The following is a 17977-nucleotide window of genomic DNA, read 5'->3' as shown; positions in this document are numbered from 1 at the left end:
CGGAAGAAAGTTGAACAAACCCGCATATGGTAATCCGACTGCCGTAATCCCATTTGACGAGCCTGACATGTATTTGCGCACGTGGCAATCGTTGAAGGTTGTTGATGTGTGCATGGGAAAACTCGGATCGCAAGGCACAGTGTGACAGTGGGCTGTGCAACAGACACTGGCACAATCCCCCAACAGGCCATACGTATGACTGCAGTATTACAATCAGCAGACAATCGTGGGCCTAACAGGCTTTGTTGTAAGGCTGTATTTGTTGCCTAATTGTTGGAGTCGCTTGCCAAGTAATTGGGTCGTATGCAGACTGCATGCAGGTTGAGCCCGGTGCTCACATTGGGCAACAGTGGCACGCAGTTCCTCCGTCGCCTTGATCCGTACGTTGCACACCCCGTTGCTTCTGCACTTGCGCTGTGCCGCTTGCAGCGAGATTCCCACACCTTGTTCGTGACTTGGGGAGTGAGGCCGTTCGCACACAACTCGACCGCACGCCCGCGAGCCGCCTAGCCAGGTGCACATGTGCAGTCCGCAACCCATGTAAACCAAACGAGAAGCGTTAGTCAGTCACTCCAAATTCATGCATGTGCCCCTGCCGCCGCAGCCATGCCGCCGGCCCTCAGCGCCTTGCACGCCTCCTTGTGCCCGCCGCCGCCCCAGTGCGCCCGCTGGCAGCCGCCGCCGCAGTACCGGGCCGCCCTGCAGCCGCCGCACATGCTCAGTGGCAGCCCCGCCTCCCCCTCACCCTCCAGGTTGACACAGCGTGGGTTGGAGCAGCAGCGCAGCGCCGCCGCCCACGCTGGCGGCGGCGCCGCCTCCACCGCCGCTGCACGCCCACCACCTCCACCCGCTGCCCCACAATCTTCACTCTCCACCTCCTCCATCTTCTCCCCCAGCCCCACCACCCTCGCAGCAGCTGCCGCCGCTGCCGCCGCTGCCTCCAGCTCCACCGGCGCAAGCGCCTGCTGTTCCCCCTCGCCCACAGGCCGCCGCATGCTCCTCAGCTGCTCGGCCCGGGCCACAGGGCCGCCAAAAGCCGTGGCACGCAACTGCGACACGCTCAGCCCCATAGCCTCCGCCGCCGCCACCAACGACTCCAACCGCTCCAACAGATCCTCGGAAAGCAGTTGGCTGTCGCTGCCGCCGCCGCCGCAACCGCCATCATAATTGCCGCCGCCAGCATGGCCGTTGCCGCAACCGTCGCCGTATGCCGCCGCAGGTACGGCAGGCAGGTGTGGGTTGAGAGCCTGCGACAGCACGTCGCGCTGCCAGGCCGGACTGGCAGTGAGTACGGGCAGCAGTGAATCCGGTACGGCGGCGGTTAGGTACGTCAGGAGGCAGTACAACTGGGCGGCGGCGCCCGCCGCGGCCGGCTCCGAGCCTACAAGACCGGAGCCACAGGCAAACAGCATACGGTAATAGTTAACACTGGTGCAGCATGATTCAGAAATTGGGTAAGGGCTGCATGTGTGGCTGCTACGGACGTGGATGCATGTAATGATCGCAGTATAAGAGAGCGAGAGGGGGATAGGAAGAGAGAGGCTGCTGACGAGGCATGGTCATGCACGGTGTGTGGTTGTGTGACAGTACGGTAGTGCGTTGGACGCCGTACATCAGCTAGAGCAGGAATGCGTACGGTATGCACCCCACCTGCGGGTGTCACCGCCAGCCGCTCAATCGCCACCTCACACACGCCCAGCACGTCAGCCTCGTGCAACAGCCACTGTCGCCAGCTGCCGGCGACTGCATCCGCCACAGCAGCGGCTACAGCTTGGCTGCTGCCGCCACCACCGCTGCTACTGCTACTGCCACTGCCGTTCTCGCCCGCAGCATCTGCCGCGCGGTCCGCGAGCGCCGCCACCGGCTCCAGCACACAGCGCGAGTAGCAGTCACACAGCAGCAGCAGTTCCTGACTGCCTCGGCTACTGCCGCCGCCACCGCCGCCGCCACTGCCGCCACCGTTACTGCCGCCACCGCTACTGCCGCCTCCGCCACTGCTACTGCCGCTGTCATCGCTGCTGTCCAGCAGCTGCAGCAGCCGTATGCAGCGTGCCAGCGGCGGCAGCCAGCGATGGATGGCGTGCCAAACCAGGAGCCACACGCGCCGCTGCGCCGCCAGCCCGCCGCCGTCGGTGCGAAACGCCGCCGCTGGCAGTACGGACGTGATGAGTGAGGTACATTGCTCCAACTGCCGTACAGCCGCCGCACGTGTCATTCCGCCGGCGGCGCCGGCGGCGCCGCCGCCGCTGGTGCTGCTACTGCCGCTGATGCCGCTACCGCTACTGCCGCCAGCAGGGGTGTTAGCGGAAGCCGGCGGCGCCAGGGCTGCTACAGCCGTGTCCAGGGCGGCGTGCAGCCGCTTGCCGATGCTGGTGATGAGCGACGCCGTCTGGGCCGGCGGCGCGAACGCCAGCAGCTGCCGGAACAGCGGCCAGCCGCCGCCGCCGCCCACCACCCCGTGGGGGCTTACCTGCAGCAACAGCAGCAGGAGGAGCAGCAGCAGGAGTGCAGTTGCTCATGACAAGCAGGTAGGCCGGGCACACAACCAACCTCTCGCTTTACTTCTTTGTATTGCGGACGACGACAAGGCCAAACACGGTAGGCCAACTCCTCCTCCTGCCCCTGCTGCAGTCCTACCTTCTCCTAGCCCCCTCCGTTCTTCCCCACACACCTACCTGCAGGAAGGCGCACGCAATGCCCAGCGCCTCTGGGTGGTGCCGCGCCGCGCGCACCGCCGCCTCCACCGCCGGCACTATGCCACCCGCCACCGCCACCGCCAGACCCCGCGGCGGGCGGGGCGTCAGCGGCGGCGCCGCAGCGTCCTCTGCTCGGGGACGTGGACGTGGGAGAAGACGTTGGGGAAGAACATTAAGTAGAGGAAATAATTCACACCGTGGCACGCCCCTCACAAGCTATTGTGACTTATCCGGCGGTCTAATACGCAGTATTCAGTGAGATGAACATATTTTGGCCCGTGCCCATGGTGCCTCCCCCGTGTGCACGCCCCTCTCTGGGCTCCGATCCCACCAGCAACTAACGAAATTACAACCGCCTCATGCCCCAAAGAAATGCGCCATGCCCTAACAACCCTTTCGCCACTCCGTCCCCCACGCCGTTCTTATCCCGCACTCCCGCTCTCGCTCCCACTGCAACCCTATTTGTTGGGATCCCACGCCCGCACGCACCCGCCTCCGGCCTGCAGGCGGCCTCTGCACGCAGCGCCTCCCGAGCCCAAGTCGACAGCCGCAACGCCGGGTCCTGCTCACAGCTGCCGCAGTCGCAGTCGGACTGGTGGTGAGCGGGGCGGGGCCGCGGCTGCGGCGGCGGCGGCGGCGGCGCCCCCAGTAGCAGTGACGGCAGTAGCGATGACGGCGGCGGCGGCGTCATGCCGGCATAGCACCGCAGCACCGCCGCCGCCGACCGCCACCACGCCAACGGAAGCTGCGGGAAGCTGCTGGAGCCGCTGTCGCCCTGGGAGGCGGCGGCGGCGGTGGCGTTGGTGTTGGTGTTGGCAATGGCGGCGTCGGCGGCGCCGCCGCAGCCTGTGCGGGCTGCTGCGGAGCCGCCGCCACCGCAGCTGCTGTCTCCCTTTGCACTGCCGCCGCCCCCGCCGCTGCCGCGGCTCCCGCTACGGATGCCATCGCAGTTGCTGCCGCCACCGCTGCCGCCGCTGCTGCTGCTCCGGCTGCTGCTGCCACCACTGTGGCCGTCATGACTTCCGCACTCGCTGCCACCCCCACCCGCACTACGGCCATGCCCGCGGCCGTACGCCTTTGCTTCCGCTCCTGCTTCCGCCTCCTCCTCAACCACCGCCGCGGCAGGCGGCCGCTCCCGCTCCACTGCCAGCAGCCCCGCCGCCTCCCGCCACTGGCCCAGCAGCAGCTGCCGCGCACGTGACAACGCCGCAAGAGCAAGGTCCGAGGCGCCGTCACGCTGCAGGCGTAGCAGCGGCAGCCCTGGCACCGGGCCCTGTTGTTGCTGCTGCTGCTGCTGCCACGCGCGCCGCTGCGACGTTGCTGGCGCCGACACGGCGCCGGCCTTTTCGCGGAGGGCCGTGGCGGCCGTGGCGGCTGTGGTGGCCTTGGTGGCTGCGGCTGCGGCCCCGGGTGTGGTGGGCGAAGAAGGCATGGTCATGGTCATGGCCGAGGTCTTGTTGGAGGCCGTGTGTGGCGGCGCCGCCACGGACGCCACTGCAAGGTCCGCCGAGCGGATCAGCACCAGCGCCGCCGCGCGTGGGCTGAACGGAAACGACCACACGTCGCCAGCGCCGCCGCCCACAGGCTGAACGCTGCTACCGCCGGTGGTGCTGGTGCTGGTGCCGCTGCTGCAGCTGCTGGGGCCAGCGGTCTCGCCGCGGCTTCGGCCTTTACTGCCACTGCCGCCGATGCCGCCGCCACCGCCGCCGCCGCCACCGCCTTTGCCGTGCCTCCGCTTACCGCCGCCCGCACCCGAGCCAGCCCGGGGCCGAGCCGGGCCCACCACCACCACTTCCTGCGCTGGCCCTGCTGCAGCTGTCCCGGCTGTAGCAGCAGCCACCTCTGCGCCGGCTGTAGCAGCCAGCAGCCGGCAGCGTAGCCCAACCTCCAGCGTCAGCAGTAGCAGCTGGAATGGCTCGACACACAACCGCACGACCCCCTGGCCTCGGGACTGAGCCCGCCGCCGCAGCTCGTCTGCCGTCAGCTCCTCGCCCTCTGGGGACGTCAGCAGCGGCAGCCCCGCCGCCAGCTCCGCCGGCAGCCCCCACACGCCCCGCTCGCCGCCGCCAAAGCCCGCCGCCGCCAGCGTCGCCGCCACCTGACTCCACGCGTAGGTCTGGAGGCAAGAGCCCCAGGGCGCCGGCGGCGGCGCGGGCGGCGCGGACCGCGGCAATGCAGCCGAAACGCCGCCGCAGCTGCCGCTGCTAGGGCTGCTACAGCCGCTGCCGCTGTCGCTGCTACTGCTGTGCGCCAGCCACTCCAGGCCCACCTTGCTGGCATTGATGCACAGGCCAAACCACAGCCGCTCAAACAGGCCGCTGCTGCCGCTGCTACTGCTGCTGCTGACGGCACCTGCTACTGCCAGCCCTGCACCGGCACCCACATTCGCGCCCGCACCCGCGGTGGCGGCGCCGCCGGCGCTCAGCAGCAGCAGGCGGGCGCAGTGCTCCAGGAGGCCACTGGCAGCCACCTCCGACAACAACAGCGGCCCAAACTCCTGGGGCACTGAACTACTGCCGCTGCCGCCACCGCTACTGCCGCTGCCGCCGTGGCCGCTGCTGCTGCCGCCCCTGCCACCGCTAGTGCTTGCGCTCGGGCCCACATCGCGTGCCTGTGCCACCGCCTCCTCCGGCTGCCCCTTGAGCTTGCCAGAGCGGCGTGGCGGTTGCCCCTGCAGTTGCAACGGTTGCACCGGTTGCTCCGATTGCAACGTTTGCCGCTGCAGTTGCGGCAATTGTGGCGGTCGCGCCTGCTCCAGCTCCTCCTGCAGCCGCCTTAGCTGCTCATTGACGGTGACGGCCTCAGCGCAGGTGCCACACGCCACAGAGAGCGACTCCAGCGCCATCTTAGCCAGGCCCTCGGCACTGCTAGCGCTGCTACTGCCGCCGCCCCCACTGCTGCTACTGCCGCCGCTGCTACTGCCGCTGCCGGAGCGTCCGGCGCTGCTACGCCCACGGGCGGGCGAGATGGACGCGGCGGCTGCGGCGGCGACTGCGTCAGCGGCGTGTGCAGCGACACGCGCGTATGCGCGAAGGATGTGCGAGCTGAGGAGCGCTCGGAATGTGCGGCATGACGTTTCGAGCAGTAGCGGTGGTGGTGGCGGAGACGATGGTAGAAACAGGTGGCCGCGCCTGGGCCTGGCGGCCAAGAGCATCTCTCGCGCAAGTTCGGAGGTTGTGTGCACGGCCGTGAACACCAGCATCAGGGCGGCATTGTGCGTGTGCACAGAGCCCGATGTTGCGCCGTCGGGAGCTTGACCCCCACGTGGCGAAAGCGAGAGCGCGCCGGCGACAAGTTGTTGAATACTGCCCGACGCCGTCAGGTTCCTGACGCCCTTGGCCAGCCACTGAAGGAGCAGTGGCCATGCGTCGCTGCTCTGCAAAATGGCAACGCCGTGCCGGAACAGTTCGCGCTGCTGCGGATGACCAGAGCACCAAGTTTGCAGCGGTTGTAATACATTGAATATTGACTGATAGAGGCCATACAGTTTGGATTGGCTCTTCAAGTTTTGCGACAGCTTTTCCACGTGCAAACGAAACTCCCGCAGCACCTGCAGCCAAGTTCGCCACCACGCACGTCAGTAGGAAGCACACTCTGTCGGCATTCTGTGCACGAGGGGCTCCAGCGCACCTGGGGCTCCGGGTCGCTGATGGGCTTTTGGCGCGTTTCGCTTGTCCGCAGCTGCGCCATTGTAGCAGGCGCGCAGTATGTACACACTACCAAAAGAGGCCCATAGCGTGTCTTCAAATCCAGCTGGAGGCAAGGAAAACGCAACGCTAAATTGGAACTGGCTTAACAGCCCAGTTCATACAGCAATGAGTGAATAATGGTGGCATCATGGCAGTGAAAGCTGACATAGGTTAGGTACTACAGTACGCGGCTCGCGAGGAAAGTCCGCGTGCTGTCAACGGTAGTCAACGGCCTGGGGCCGTGCTCTCCAGGCCTAGAGAATTTTCTCCTAATCTTTCTCCAGCTTGGTAGCTTGTTCGATCTATACACATCCATTGTCCCTGCCGCCAGCTTGTACTTACAAACGGCCGGTCCTCATCCCTGGTTGTCCCCATCGCATCGGACCGGAATAAATTGGCTGCGCTGCTCCGTAGGCCTTTGCTGTTCTATACGCAGCCACCACCTACAAACCCTCAACCCAGCTCCTCTGGTGGATAATTCAACGTTTGTTCGTTTGTCAGTCTAACGCCAAGTTCGCTAGGCGCTTCAGTCGCTAAGCCGACGTAGCGTTCCAACCTGCAAGAAGCAGCAGCCTGACGGCCTTTCTGTGAGAAACTAAACAAAAATGCCTTCGGCCGCTACCAAGAAGAAGGAGCTGGAGAAGAAGAAGAGCGGCAAGCTTTCGAAGTCGCAGGTGCGACCACAATGGGCTTGTTTGTGCGTGGAGGAAGAGCTCGGGAAGGGCGCTCAGTCAGGGCGGCCGCCCAGGTCCAACGGCGCTTCGCCGTCAGGGCATGTCGTGGTGTTGGCGTTCGCGCAGATTGAATCTATGCTAAATTTCGACTAGATTGGCCTATGCTCTGGCGAGCCGGGCCGTCTCTGACGGGGCGATGCCTTTGGCGGGGTTTGATGGTCAGCCCCCTCAACAACTCACTGACTCAAGTGCTCTGGGGACGCACAAGTGCTTCAATTAGGTATCGTATACTAGATTAGCTGGACCGCCAGGCTCGCCCAGGTGGCAGAGCGCTTTTCAGCCGCGGGTGGCAGCGCTAAGGCCATGAGCGCTTTTAAGGCACCTGCAGCGCCGGCAGCGAGCTGAATCGCGCACCTCGCCTTTCGACCTCGGCCAATCATTACTACTCGAAGAAACCTACGCCTCTTACGCCGACACCTTGCGGACGGCCCAGCTGGCCGTTGTGGCGCCATTGCGCGGCCGGTCTCCCACGCGTTTCACCCCCAAGGCTGGCGCCTCCCTCCTCCGCTTCTCGCAGCCCCCGTCCAGAGTCAGGCAGATCAGTTCAACCCATGCAGCTCTAAGATCCCTCCCACCACCTATCCTCGCGCACCGCCCTTCGTCTTCACACGCGCCTAACCCGCAGCCCCCTCCCTCCCTCCCAACCCTCCCTCTTACAAACTCAGAGCACGGCCTCGATGCCGCATGCCGACTCCACTGCCTCTCTGGCGTCCAAGGGCGGCCCCGTCGAGGATGACGCCTTCAGGTAAGAGCTCCGAGCTCCAGCTTTTTATTGCCACCGCCGCCGTCCTGTCTTGGATGAGGCAACCCCCGTGATGTTTGCCTTGCTTTCGGAGTTGGCTTGTGACGACCCATTCCGCGCTACCCGCGCCCACACACGCCCCCGCCCTGCGTTCCCCTGCCTCCCTCGACAGCTCCCGCACCGTGACCGGCGTGCTGAGCTCGCGGCCCACCGCACGCGACATCAAGATCGACGGCTTCAGCATGGGCCTCAACGGCTGCGAGCTGATCCAGGTGTGTGTACGTGCGTGTGTGTGTTCTTGGGGGTGGGGGTAAACTCTGAACCAATTCCGTAAGGGAACAGTCGCGCTGCACGGAGAAGCTGCAGCGGCATGTGCGTGTGTGGGGATTCGAGACTGTGCAGTGCAGCTGTTCAGGGGCGGGGCGGCTTGTGTAGCTAGGAGCAGCCCGGGTGCGGGACTGCGGCACATGTGTTGCGGCTGTTAGCGCCGCGGACTCCATGCGGTCTTTGTGTACTGTATGCATTGACTGCTTCCTGATGGCCATGCTGTGGGTCAACTCACTGGCACACCGCACGCGCACCGCACGGCACCACACCTCTGCTGCACTCACACCACACCACTTCATTCGCCGCCACCACCTAACACTCACCCGCCCTGCCCTGCATCACACCACACCACACACAAACATGCAGGACTGCTCCATCGAGCTGACCATCGGCCGCCGCTACGGTCTGATTGGCCAGAACGGTTCCGGCAAGTCCAACTTCCTCAAGTGCATCGCCAAGCGCGAGGTGAGAGATTGGAACTGGCGAGGAGAGAGCCGTCGGGCGCCGTTACGGGCCGTGCTGGGCTGTGCTGGGGCGGGGACGCAGAGCAACGCTCGGCAGCCAGGCCCTTGACACGTTGATCCCAGCCCACCCATACCCAAATCCACCCAACCGTTTTCCTCCCCAACCGCCCCAGCCTCTTCTTGGGCCAACCTTGCGTGTAACCCGTCACCTCTCCCCGCTCTCACCCCACCCTGCCCCGTGAGATGCTCTACCGTCCATGGCTTTCTTCACCGGTCATGAATGTAACCCGATCCCATCCCTTTCACCCCTCACTCCCCTCCCCTCCCCGCCCCCCCAGGTGCCCATCCCCGACCACCTGGACATCTACCACCTGGACCAGGAGGCCGAGCCCTCGGAGCGCACCGCACTGCAGGCCGTCATCGACCACATCCAGGTGAGGGGGGACGAGGGAGAGGGAAGCGAGAGGGAGGGGGAGAAGAGAGGGAAGAGAGTGAGGGGAAGAGAGTGAGGGGGAGAGGGAAGGGAGATAAGAGGGGAGAGACAAGGGAGAGAGAGAGAGAGTTGTGTGTGTATGGGTGTTTGGGTGCGATTGTTTTGGGTGTGGGGGCGTGTCCTACCGGGTCCGCGGAGGGGGGGGGGGCGGGAGGTGTACGCATGTGCCGGACACGCCGGCTAGCAGCAGCCGACACGGAGCCTAGACCGCGACAGACACGCACGCTGGAGCGCGAGGCCCAACGCGTCCCATGTGCGCCGCGCGTAGCCAAATGTGTATGCATGTGTTGTGAACGTGCCTCGCGTGTGTATAACCAAGCGTGTGTGTGCTATGTGTGAATATGCCTCGCTTGTTGTGCGGCAGGCTGAGCTGGAGCGGCTGCACGCCCTGGAGGAGGAGATTATGTCCACTACCGGCCCCGAGGACGAGCGCCTGGAGGTGAGGGGGAGGCAGGGAGGGGGGGAGGGAGGGAGGGAGGGAGGGAGGGAGATGGGTGGGGCCTAGGAGGAGAGAAGAGGAGAGGAGCGGAGGGCTGCGAGAGGTTGGGCCCGTGGGAACAGGGCTGGTGGCAGGGCCGGGGGCGGCACAGACTGGCATGGGCGGGAGGGGTGGTGCTTGGATGGGTTCAGAGGGGCAGGAGGGCTTGGGGAGAAGGTTGGCGTGGCACAGGAGAGAGGGCCGGGGGGGGGGGCACAGGAGGATGGAAAGGGGGAGGGCGCTGCGGGGGAGGCTGCGGGGGAGGCAGGGCTGGTGGAAGGCACACAAGGAGGTGTCAGATGCATGCGGGTGGTGAGGATGCGGGGCAGGACAGGGCAAGTGCGGATTCGGGAGGCAGGCAGGCGTGGGCGCGGTTGTGTTGTGTATGCCGGTTCGAGAGGGTAGACAACAAGCAATACTTACATGTGCACACGCATGCATGCATTTGCACACGCATGAGTGCATTGCCGATTGATGACCAAATCCATTAGATGACGAATCGGAGCGGGATAGCCGTTGAAAGCGCCGCACAACTTGACGACAAAACGAGGCATTTGTCTGACGGCACGACCAGAAACTCAATGAAGGTCTGCACGGTGGGCGCATACACATGCATTTGCACACGCATGAGTGCATTGCCGACTGATGACCAAATCCATTAGATGACGAATCGGAGCGGGATAGCCGTTGAAAGCGCCGCACAACTTGACGACAAAACGAGGCATTTGTCTGACGGCACGACCAGAAACTCAATGAACGCTTGCACGGTGGGCGCATACACGTGCATATACCGTACTCTCGCCGATTGATGATCAAATCCATTAGATGACGAATCGGAGCGGGATAGCCGTTGAAAGCGCCGCACAACTTGACGACAAAACGAGGCATTTGTCTGACGGCAGAGAGTGGGGTCCAGAACTCCAGATCAAAAGCTTGCACGGGGCACGGCACAAGCCAGGCGGGCAGAATGGGGGTGGGGCTGCCGCCGGGCAGTTGGGGCCAGGCGGCGAGGGCCTGTGTGTATGTGTGCATGGGCTGCAGGCACGATGCGTGTCAACGCCGTCAACTCGGCCGGCCACACGTAGCCATGCACACACACACACACACACACACACACACACACACACACACACACACACACACACACACTCACTCACTCACTCACTCTGCACCACCGCAATCCGTCCTCGTCAACCCAACACCAGAGCGCCTATTTTTCACCACTCTCCTCACCCACCACCGCCACCACCACACCGCCACCACACCGCCACCACCACCCACGCCCACGCACAGGCCATCTACGACCGCATCGACGAGCTGGACCCCGCCACCTTTGAGAGCCGCGCCGCCGAGCTGCTGCACGGCCTGGGCTTCAGCCCCGCCTTCCAGCAGCGCCTGACCAAGGACCTGTCGGGTGAGGGCGGAGGGCAGGGCGGAAGGAGATGGGGTGGAGGGGTTGGGGCGGAGGGTTTGGGAGGGGGTTTGGAGGGAGGGAGGGGGAGGAGAGGGGCTGGAGAGGGCGGGTGGAGGGAGGGCGCAGCGCTGGTCCGGTTGGAGTATGCTCCTCCACCGATCGGTCGTACTATTGCCGCACCTTGCTCTGCCGCCAGCACCTTGCCCCGAGTCCGGCCCCACGCTCCCACGAACACGCTCCCACGAACATGCTCCCACGAACACGCTCCCACGAACACGCTCCTTGTGCTAATTTTAACACAGGTGGCTGGCGTATGCGTGTGGCGCTGGCCCGCGCCCTGTTCGCTGCCCCCACGCTGCTGCTGCTGGACGAGCCCACCAACCATCTGGACCTGGAGGCGTGCGTGTGGCTGGAGGAGTACCTGAAGAACTACAACAAGTGCCTGGTCGTCATCTCGCACTCGCAGGTGGGCTGGCGGCTGCAGCTGGCAGTGTGCGCTTGGGAGCGGCTGGGGGCCGCGTGCGGGTGGGGGCTGTGTGCGGCTTGGGGCTGAGGTTTTGTGTGTGGCAGGGGTAGAGGGAGGGAGGCAGGCAGGCAGGCAGGCAGATGGGACAAGGCCGAACACCTTGATCCAGGGTAATGGCTGCCTGCAGTGATGGCTGCCGAACTACATGAAGTCTAATGGCCTAACCTGACGCCTGACGACCGCACCTGGCGCTTGCGCACCCACTCACAGGACTTCCTGAACGGCGTGTGCACGCACATTATCTGGCTCACCCACAACAAGCTGACGTACTACACCGGTGCGTACTGTGGGCTGGTATGAAAGGGGGCTGGTTTGCAGGGGGTGGGTTTCATGACCGGGGGGGCGTTGGGAAGGCAGGGAGGAGCTGTACGGCAGTACTCCGCGCGCTGCTGCTGCTGTTGCGTGCGTGTGTGTGTGTGTGTGTGTGTGTGTGTGTGTGTGTGTGTGTGTGTGTGTGTGTGTGTGTGTGTGAGTGAGTGAGTGTGTGTGAGTGTGTGTGAGTGTGTGTGTGTGTGGGTGTGGGTGTGGGTGTGTGTGTGTGTGCGTTAGTTTTGCACCCAACTTTTCTGACACGCTCCTCCTGAAGACATGCAATCCCTTCTCCCATCTCCCATACCCTGCGCCACACGCCACAGGTAACTACGACACCTTTGTCAAGACGGTGGCTGAGAACGAGGTGGTGCAGATGAAGAAGTACCAGAAGGAGCAGGAGGACATCAAGCACATTAAGGAGTTCATCGCCAGCTGCGGTGAGCAGGACGCAGCAGCGAGGGAGGGAGGAACAGAGGGAGGCGTGGAGGCGCCACTTCAGCACTTGACCGACCCTACACGCACAGGCCGTGTCGGGTTACTCCCAGTTCCATGCGACCCAAATGCGGCCCGTCAGGCTGGTGATTCAAGCCGCCACCTTCCCGGCTTGACCTACCCATCCTCCCCGCCTCCCCACCTCGCCCACCCGCCCCGCCTCGCCCATCCACCCCCACAGGTACCTACGCCAACCTGGTGAAGCAGGCCAAGTCCAAGCAGAAGATCCTGGACAAGATGGAGGAGGCCGGACTCACCAAGCCCGTGCAGCGCGAGCGCACCTTCCAGGTGCGTGCGGGGGCGTGTGATACTTCTTTCGGTGCTGATTCTGCTGAATTGCAACGGCACTGACTCGCGGGGTTTTTGTGTATGTGCGTTGCGTGCACATTGACGCCAACGGGACTCGAAAACGCTTTCGGCATCCATGACTGACCTGCCCTCTCCTTCCTTCCTTCCCATCTTCCTCGTCGCAGTTCTCGTTCCCCGAGTGCTCCAAGCTGCCTCCCCCGGTGCTGCCGTTCATCAACGTGTCGTTCGCTTACAGTGGCAAGCCCGAGGAGTACCTGTACAAGGTGAGGGGGGTGGAGGGCGGGTGGGGGGCTGGGTGGGGTGGTGGGGAGTTGTGTATGGGGTGTGGGGCGGTCACGTGGCATGTGGGGGCCGGGGGAGATGTGGACAGAGGGTGTAGTGTGTGTGTGTGTGTGTGCCGTGCGCATGGCTACATGTCCCCGCCGGGTCTCACCCGCCACCCCACACAAATCTCACGTGTTTCTTATGAACCTCGCACGCGCGCGCCCGCACAGGACCTGGAGTTCGGCATTGACTGCGACTCGCGTGTGGCGCTGGTGGGACCCAACGGCGCGGGTGAGGCAGGGAGGCAGCAGGGGGCAGGCAGGGAGGCAGGCAGGGCCGAGCGCATGTGAGGAGTTGCGGGCAATTGCCAGGCAGGGGCGCACGCATGTGAGGGATTGGAGTGAGGGGAGGGCGGGCAAGGGTAGCGGCTGCCTGTGTGGGTCTGTGGGAAGTGCCGTAGTAGAAGTAAGGCCGGCGGCGGCGACCGCTGCTTGGTGCTGACGACTCCGCATCGGCCCCCACCCCCACGAGGTGCTATACTATTGTTCCTGGCTACGCCTTCACAATTTTTAAGTAATCATGAGTGTGAACCCCACCTCCCCCACCCCCACGCCTCACCCCGTGCAGGCAAGTCCACGCTGCTCAAGCTGATGACCGGCGACCTGACGCCCTCGGTCGGCACCGTGACGCGCCACCCCCACCTGTCCATCGGCCGCTACCACCAGCACTCGGTGCGTGCCTGACTTCAGAATTGTGTGTGATTGGACAGCTGCATCACACACAGCAGCCGTGCTTTGCTGCCTAGCTCTTCTGACAATGTGTGCTTTCAGTTTTGCGTCTCGTGCCCCGAGGGTTGAACCCGTTAGTTGCTGTGGCCCAACTACAATACCCGGCTGACGAATGTCGTGTGTGCACTCTCGCCCCTCCCCCTCCCCCTCCCAAACGCCCACAGGTGGACCAGCTGGACGAGGAGAAGACTGTGCTGGAGTTCTTCAAGTCCATGTACCCCAACACACGTGAGAAGCCATGCATCATTTTCATTGCGGTACCAGCTCGTTTCGCTCGGTCGCGGTGCACCGCACGCATGCACTGCCAAGAGATGTATACCGACGTTGTCACAAACTTTACAATGTCCGAGTCCGCAACCCACCAAACCTTGACTAATCATGATTGTAACCACCACCACCGCCACCACTACCCGCTCTGCTTGCAGCCACCTTCAAGCGCGAGGAGGACGAGTGGCGTGGCTACGTGGGCCGCTTCGGCATCAGCGGCCGCCTGCAGACCACCAAGATCGGCATGCTGTCGGAGGGCCAGAAGTCGCGACTGGTGTTCGCCATGATGTGCATGAAGGTGAGGCGAAGGGGTGTGGGGTGGATGGAGAGTGAGAAGGACAGGGCGTGCAGTGTGACTGTTTCCGGAATTTAAAATTGTCCGTAACGCATGAAACGGGCAGGATTGGATGCCCGGACGCGGCGGCTCACAGGCTTGGGCGGGAGCCGTCTCGAGGCGACCCACCGCCTGCTCACTTTGTCCCCCGCCTCCCCGCTCCCAACTGCTCCTCTTCCCCATCTCCTTCCTACCCTCCGCCCCGTTCAGAACAACAACCTGCTGCTGCTGGACGAGCCCACCAACCATCTGGACATTGAGGCCATTGACTCGCTGGCCGACGCCATCAAGCGCTACGACGGAGGAATGGTGCTGGTCAGTCACGACTTCCGCCTCATCGACCAGGTGGCCAAGGAGATCTGGGTGTGCGAGGACAAGAAGGTGAGGAGGGCGGACGTGGAGGGAGGGAGGGAGGGATTGGGAGGGCTGGGAGGGATGAGGAAGGGCTAGGAGGGAGGAGGGAGGGCTAGGAGGGAGAGGGGGCTGAATGCACGGAGCACAAGCCCGACCGAGGCGGGGGCGGCAGCTGGGGGAGGGCGGAGGACGGGCGGCGAGGGAGGGGGGCGCACACACCAACATTGAGGCTCCAACACCGGCCAGTTAGAACAACTCTGACAGGGGGCTACCACATTACACCTTACACACGCAACAAAACTAAATCGCCCCGCTACCAATCCTTGCAACCCCCAGGTGACGATGTGGAAGGGCGACATTCGCGACTATAAGGCGCTGCTGGCCAAGAAGATGGGCCTCAGCGGCGTGCCCGGCAAGAAGTAAACTGCAGCCCCCCGGCAACATATCGGCAACAGCTCGGGAATAGCTCGCCAGCAGCACACAGCTGTAGCTGGGCTGTAGCTGCGACCGCAGCCAGCCCGGGTGGCTAGCCCGGGTTGCGGCGCCGGCGCTGTAGCTGTTTGGGGTGGTGCGATGCGTGGAGGAAAAGAGCGGGAGCTGCACGCGAAAGCCTAGAGCATGGAGTGCCCAGCCAGAGCCCCACAGAACATGGCCGTGGAGCGTAGGGAGTCCTGGAGCGGCCAGAGGCGGGTCGTGTTTTGTGCGTTTGCGCGTTTGTGAGCGTTCGCGTGTGCGCCTGTGTTGTGGCAAACGCGAGTGTGGAGAGCGCGCGTAGCGGAGCGACACAGCGGAGCACGGACGTGTGATCCTGTTTTGTTTCTGTGTGCTTGTGTGTTGAAAGGTCGGCCTGATTTGAGACAGAGAAAAGAGATGTTTCCTTTGTGTGTGGTTGGAGAAACGTAGGAGACCACTTTACTCCAAGCTGTCCGCCTGCCATGGGGCCCTTGATATCCCTCATCGCCGTATGTTGTGTCGGGGGAGGGGAGTTTCGGGCCCCCATGCATTCGACAGAGTTGTTCACGGAGCGCCTTGGTCGTGTGCTGGTATGAGTTTGACTTGAGCAGAAACGGGCTTCACGTGCGTGCGTGGCATGCCTCGCGAGCTGCGATGTGGTGTCTCTGGCTGGTGGTGTGGCTAGTGAGTAAGAAAGAGTTTGGGACCGAGTTTGCAGGTGCTGGGAGTAGCTGCGCTGTGCGAGACAGAGCGTAGTGTGTGCGAAAGCCGAGTTGCGGACAGACAGACACAGACAAACGAGGCGGAGTGGGAATGAGGACAGGGGTGCGCGCAGTGCGTCTGTCCCCAGAACTAAGGGTGCGCTGGCTCCAATAAGCCAAGCTGCAATGTTGTGCCTGTAACACCAGGCTGCAACGTTCCGTTACTTCAATCGTTCATAGTTACATCAGCAGCCTGCGTAGTACGTGCAGGTCTCCTAGATACCAGCGGAGAGGAAAATGCCAGTTGCCGTTTACCCAGTGCCAGGCATGTCAATACTTAAGACAGCATGGGGTCTCAAAATTCCCAAGCGCCAGGATCGTGGGCGCTACGGCCGCTTCCTAAGCAAAGACGCAAAATCTGATCAATACGTTGATCCCAGCCCAGATTCGGGCGGCAGCGACTAGCCCGTGGGACCAGCCCGTGGGACCAGCCCGTGGGACCAGCCCGTGGGACCAGAGGCGTCTTCAATTCGCCGAGGCCAAACTGAGAAACCGGCACCCCCGCAGCCACCAGCCCCAGCAGACTCAGACGAAGGCATGATCACATGATCACATCTCACATCAACATCATATGATCACATGAGCCCTGCAACTCTGATCTTTGACGGATGGCCCTCGCTACACACGACACACGGCACGCAACCTGCAACGCGAGCAAGCAGAACGCCACAGACCACCGCACCAGCCACCGAAACCCAAGGGCTCCCCGCCGGGGCAAACCCCTCGCTTCACGACTTCACGCGCACGTACAGTCCGCTGCGTGTGTACTTGAAGCTGCTGCTGGATACGGCGCCCAGCGTCACAGGCGTCTCGCCTTCCAACACCACCTGTGTGTGTGTGTGTGTGGGGGGGGGGCTTTGGTGTGCCAGGGATGTACCGGTAAGTGTGGGACGGCTGGAGAGCGGGGCGGGGGCGGGTCAGGAGGAATGCCCTCCCAACCGGGCGCACGCACGCACGCACACACACATGCACGCACGCACCTGAACGCCCTGCAGCGGCAGACCGGTGAGGAAGTTTCCGCCTGCGTGTGCGCATGCCGTCAGTATCGTCATCGTCAGGACAGCAGACAGGGGGAGGGGCATACGGTGCTTGCACGCACGCACGCGGGTGCACTGTGGCTTGTGGCTTGATGCCTTGATGCCTTGCTGCTCCGGGTGCCAGGATGTCCAACCCATGTGTGTGTGTGTGTGTGTGTGTGTGTGTGCGTGTGTCGCCCGCCCGTCTGGATGCTGCCGCACAATGTGCCGTTCACCACGGGCCCATGGGCCCCTCCCTTACCTAGCAGGGTGGTGCTGGTGCCGGCGCAGGTGTCGCTGAGGGTGACCGCCAGGCCCAGGATCAGCAGAGGCGGCTGCGGCGGCCCCTGCGGCGTGCCCACCTCGTGTGAGGCCGTCTCGTCCAGCGTCAGCTCCCTGGGAGCAGCCACACACACGCACACGCACGCACGCACGCACGCACGCACGCACGCACACAGCATGGTATTGCAATTCAACCGTACAGGTGGGGGAGCAACGAGCAGCAGCATCAGGCAGCAGCACGGGCAGCAGCACAGGGCAAGCAGAACGGGGTGGCAGGGTGTAGCAGCCTCGAGTGGGGTGGGGGAGACGTAGGGAGCACCAGGGAGGGCAGGAACTTTAGCGAAGCAGCAGGGACACGAAGCAGCTGGGAGGCTTCTCGTGTAAGAAGCAGGCCGGCGCGTTGCTACCGGCGGGCGTCGGGCAGCGAAGCTGCAGACACACCAGGTTGCCGATTGGCAGTCGTCGATGACCACGCTCGCGCCGAATGCCGACAGCCCGCCACCACGAATAGAGGACTGCTGCACATCTGTAGCTGCTTGGACGGATGCTGACAGCAAGAACGCAAGCGCCAGCCGCGCGAGGGTGCGAAACAAATTTGGAAACCGGGTTGAAATCACGTGGGGACTCATTTGACGGTCTCACTTCATGCCTATACGCGCAAGAAGTAAACAGCAGACGTTCTGCCGATGCATCGGGCAACTGAGCGGCGCGCCTCGTCAGCAGTCGACTGGAGCGGTTAGCGGTTGGCATGTAAGACTCGAACCGATCGAGACAAATTTTCC

General features: G+C 63.7%; 3 protein-coding genes across 3 annotated transcripts; 1 reads left to right on the top strand and 2 right to left on the bottom strand.

Annotated features, from left to right (window-relative positions):
- Window positions 1-359: 359 nt before the first annotated feature.
- CHLRE_11g467782v5 (uncharacterized protein) lies at window positions 360-6651 on the bottom strand. Its single transcript, XM_043067535.1, has 5 exons — window positions 6327-6651; window positions 3186-6246; window positions 2676-2824; window positions 1651-2470; window positions 360-1381 (listed from the first exon to the last, which is right to left on the bottom strand). The coding sequence occupies exons 1-5, from the start codon at window positions 6384-6386 to the stop codon at window positions 579-581; spliced, it is 4893 nt and encodes a 1630-aa protein (XP_042919531.1). The 5' UTR covers window positions 6387-6651; the 3' UTR covers window positions 360-578.
- Window positions 6652-6824: 173 nt separating this feature from the next.
- On the top strand, window positions 6825-16050 carry CHLRE_11g467781v5 (uncharacterized protein). The gene is made up of 18 exons (XM_043067534.1): window positions 6825-7059; window positions 7785-7864; window positions 8034-8133; window positions 8555-8653; window positions 8991-9086; window positions 9510-9584; window positions 10917-11037; window positions 11340-11503; window positions 11774-11840; window positions 12199-12312; window positions 12549-12655; window positions 12841-12939; window positions 13171-13231; window positions 13568-13671; window positions 13893-13956; window positions 14154-14293; window positions 14540-14710; window positions 15020-16050. The coding sequence occupies exons 1-18, from the start codon at window positions 6991-6993 to the stop codon at window positions 15104-15106; spliced, it is 1818 nt and encodes a 605-aa protein (XP_042919530.1). The 5' UTR covers window positions 6825-6990; the 3' UTR covers window positions 15107-16050.
- A 15-nt stretch (window positions 16051-16065) lies between these two features.
- CHLRE_11g467780v5 (uncharacterized protein) lies at window positions 16066-17931 on the bottom strand. The gene is made up of 4 exons (XM_043067533.1): window positions 17637-17931; window positions 17176-17309; window positions 16878-16918; window positions 16066-16724 (listed from the first exon to the last, which is right to left on the bottom strand). Exons 1-4 carry the CDS (start codon window positions 17822-17824, stop codon window positions 16626-16628), a joined length of 462 nt encoding a protein of 153 aa, XP_042919529.1. The 5' UTR covers window positions 17825-17931; the 3' UTR covers window positions 16066-16625.
- Between the last annotated feature and the right edge of the window lie 46 nt (window positions 17932-17977).

Source organism: Chlamydomonas reinhardtii, chromosome 11 (assembly GCF_000002595.2).
Source record: "Chlamydomonas reinhardtii strain CC-503 cw92 mt+ chromosome 11, whole genome shotgun sequence".
Taxonomy (NCBI): Eukaryota; Viridiplantae; Chlorophyta; class Chlorophyceae; order Chlamydomonadales; family Chlamydomonadaceae; genus Chlamydomonas; species Chlamydomonas reinhardtii.
Note: the sequence above shows the minus strand (reverse complement) of the source record. Positions and strands in the feature narration are given on the sequence as shown.

Coding starts and splice junctions, on each gene's coding strand:
- CHLRE_11g467782v5 (XM_043067535.1), bottom strand. CDS start 6,386: ATGGCGCAGCTGCGGACAAGCGAAACGCGCCAAAAGCCCATCAGCGAC. Junction 2,825..3,185: donor CGCCTGCAGGCCGGAGGCGG/GTGCGTGCGGGC, acceptor GTCCCCGAGCAG/AGGACGCTGCGGCGCCGCCG. Junction 1,382..1,650: donor GCTGGCGGTGACACCCGCAG/GTGGGGTGCATA, acceptor CCGGTCTTGTAG/GCTCGGAGCCGGCCGCGGCG.
- CHLRE_11g467781v5 (XM_043067534.1), top strand. CDS start 6,991: ATGCCTTCGGCCGCTACCAAGAAGAAGGAGCTGGAGAAGAAGAAGAGC. Junction 8,654..8,990: donor AGTGCATCGCCAAGCGCGAG/GTGAGAGATTGG, acceptor CCGCCCCCCCAG/GTGCCCATCCCCGACCACCT. Junction 12,313..12,548: donor GGAGTTCATCGCCAGCTGCG/GTGAGCAGGACG, acceptor CCACCCCCACAG/GTACCTACGCCAACCTGGTG.
- CHLRE_11g467780v5 (XM_043067533.1), bottom strand. CDS start 17,824: ATGAGTCCCCACGTGATTTCAACCCGGTTTCCAAATTTGTTTCGCACC. Junction 16,919..17,175: donor CACCAGCACCACCCTGCTAG/GTAAGGGAGGGG, acceptor GCGCACACGCAG/GCGGAAACTTCCTCACCGGT. Junction 16,725..16,877: donor TGCCGCTGCAGGGCGTTCAG/GTGCGTGCGTGC, acceptor ACACACACACAG/GTGGTGTTGGAAGGCGAGAC.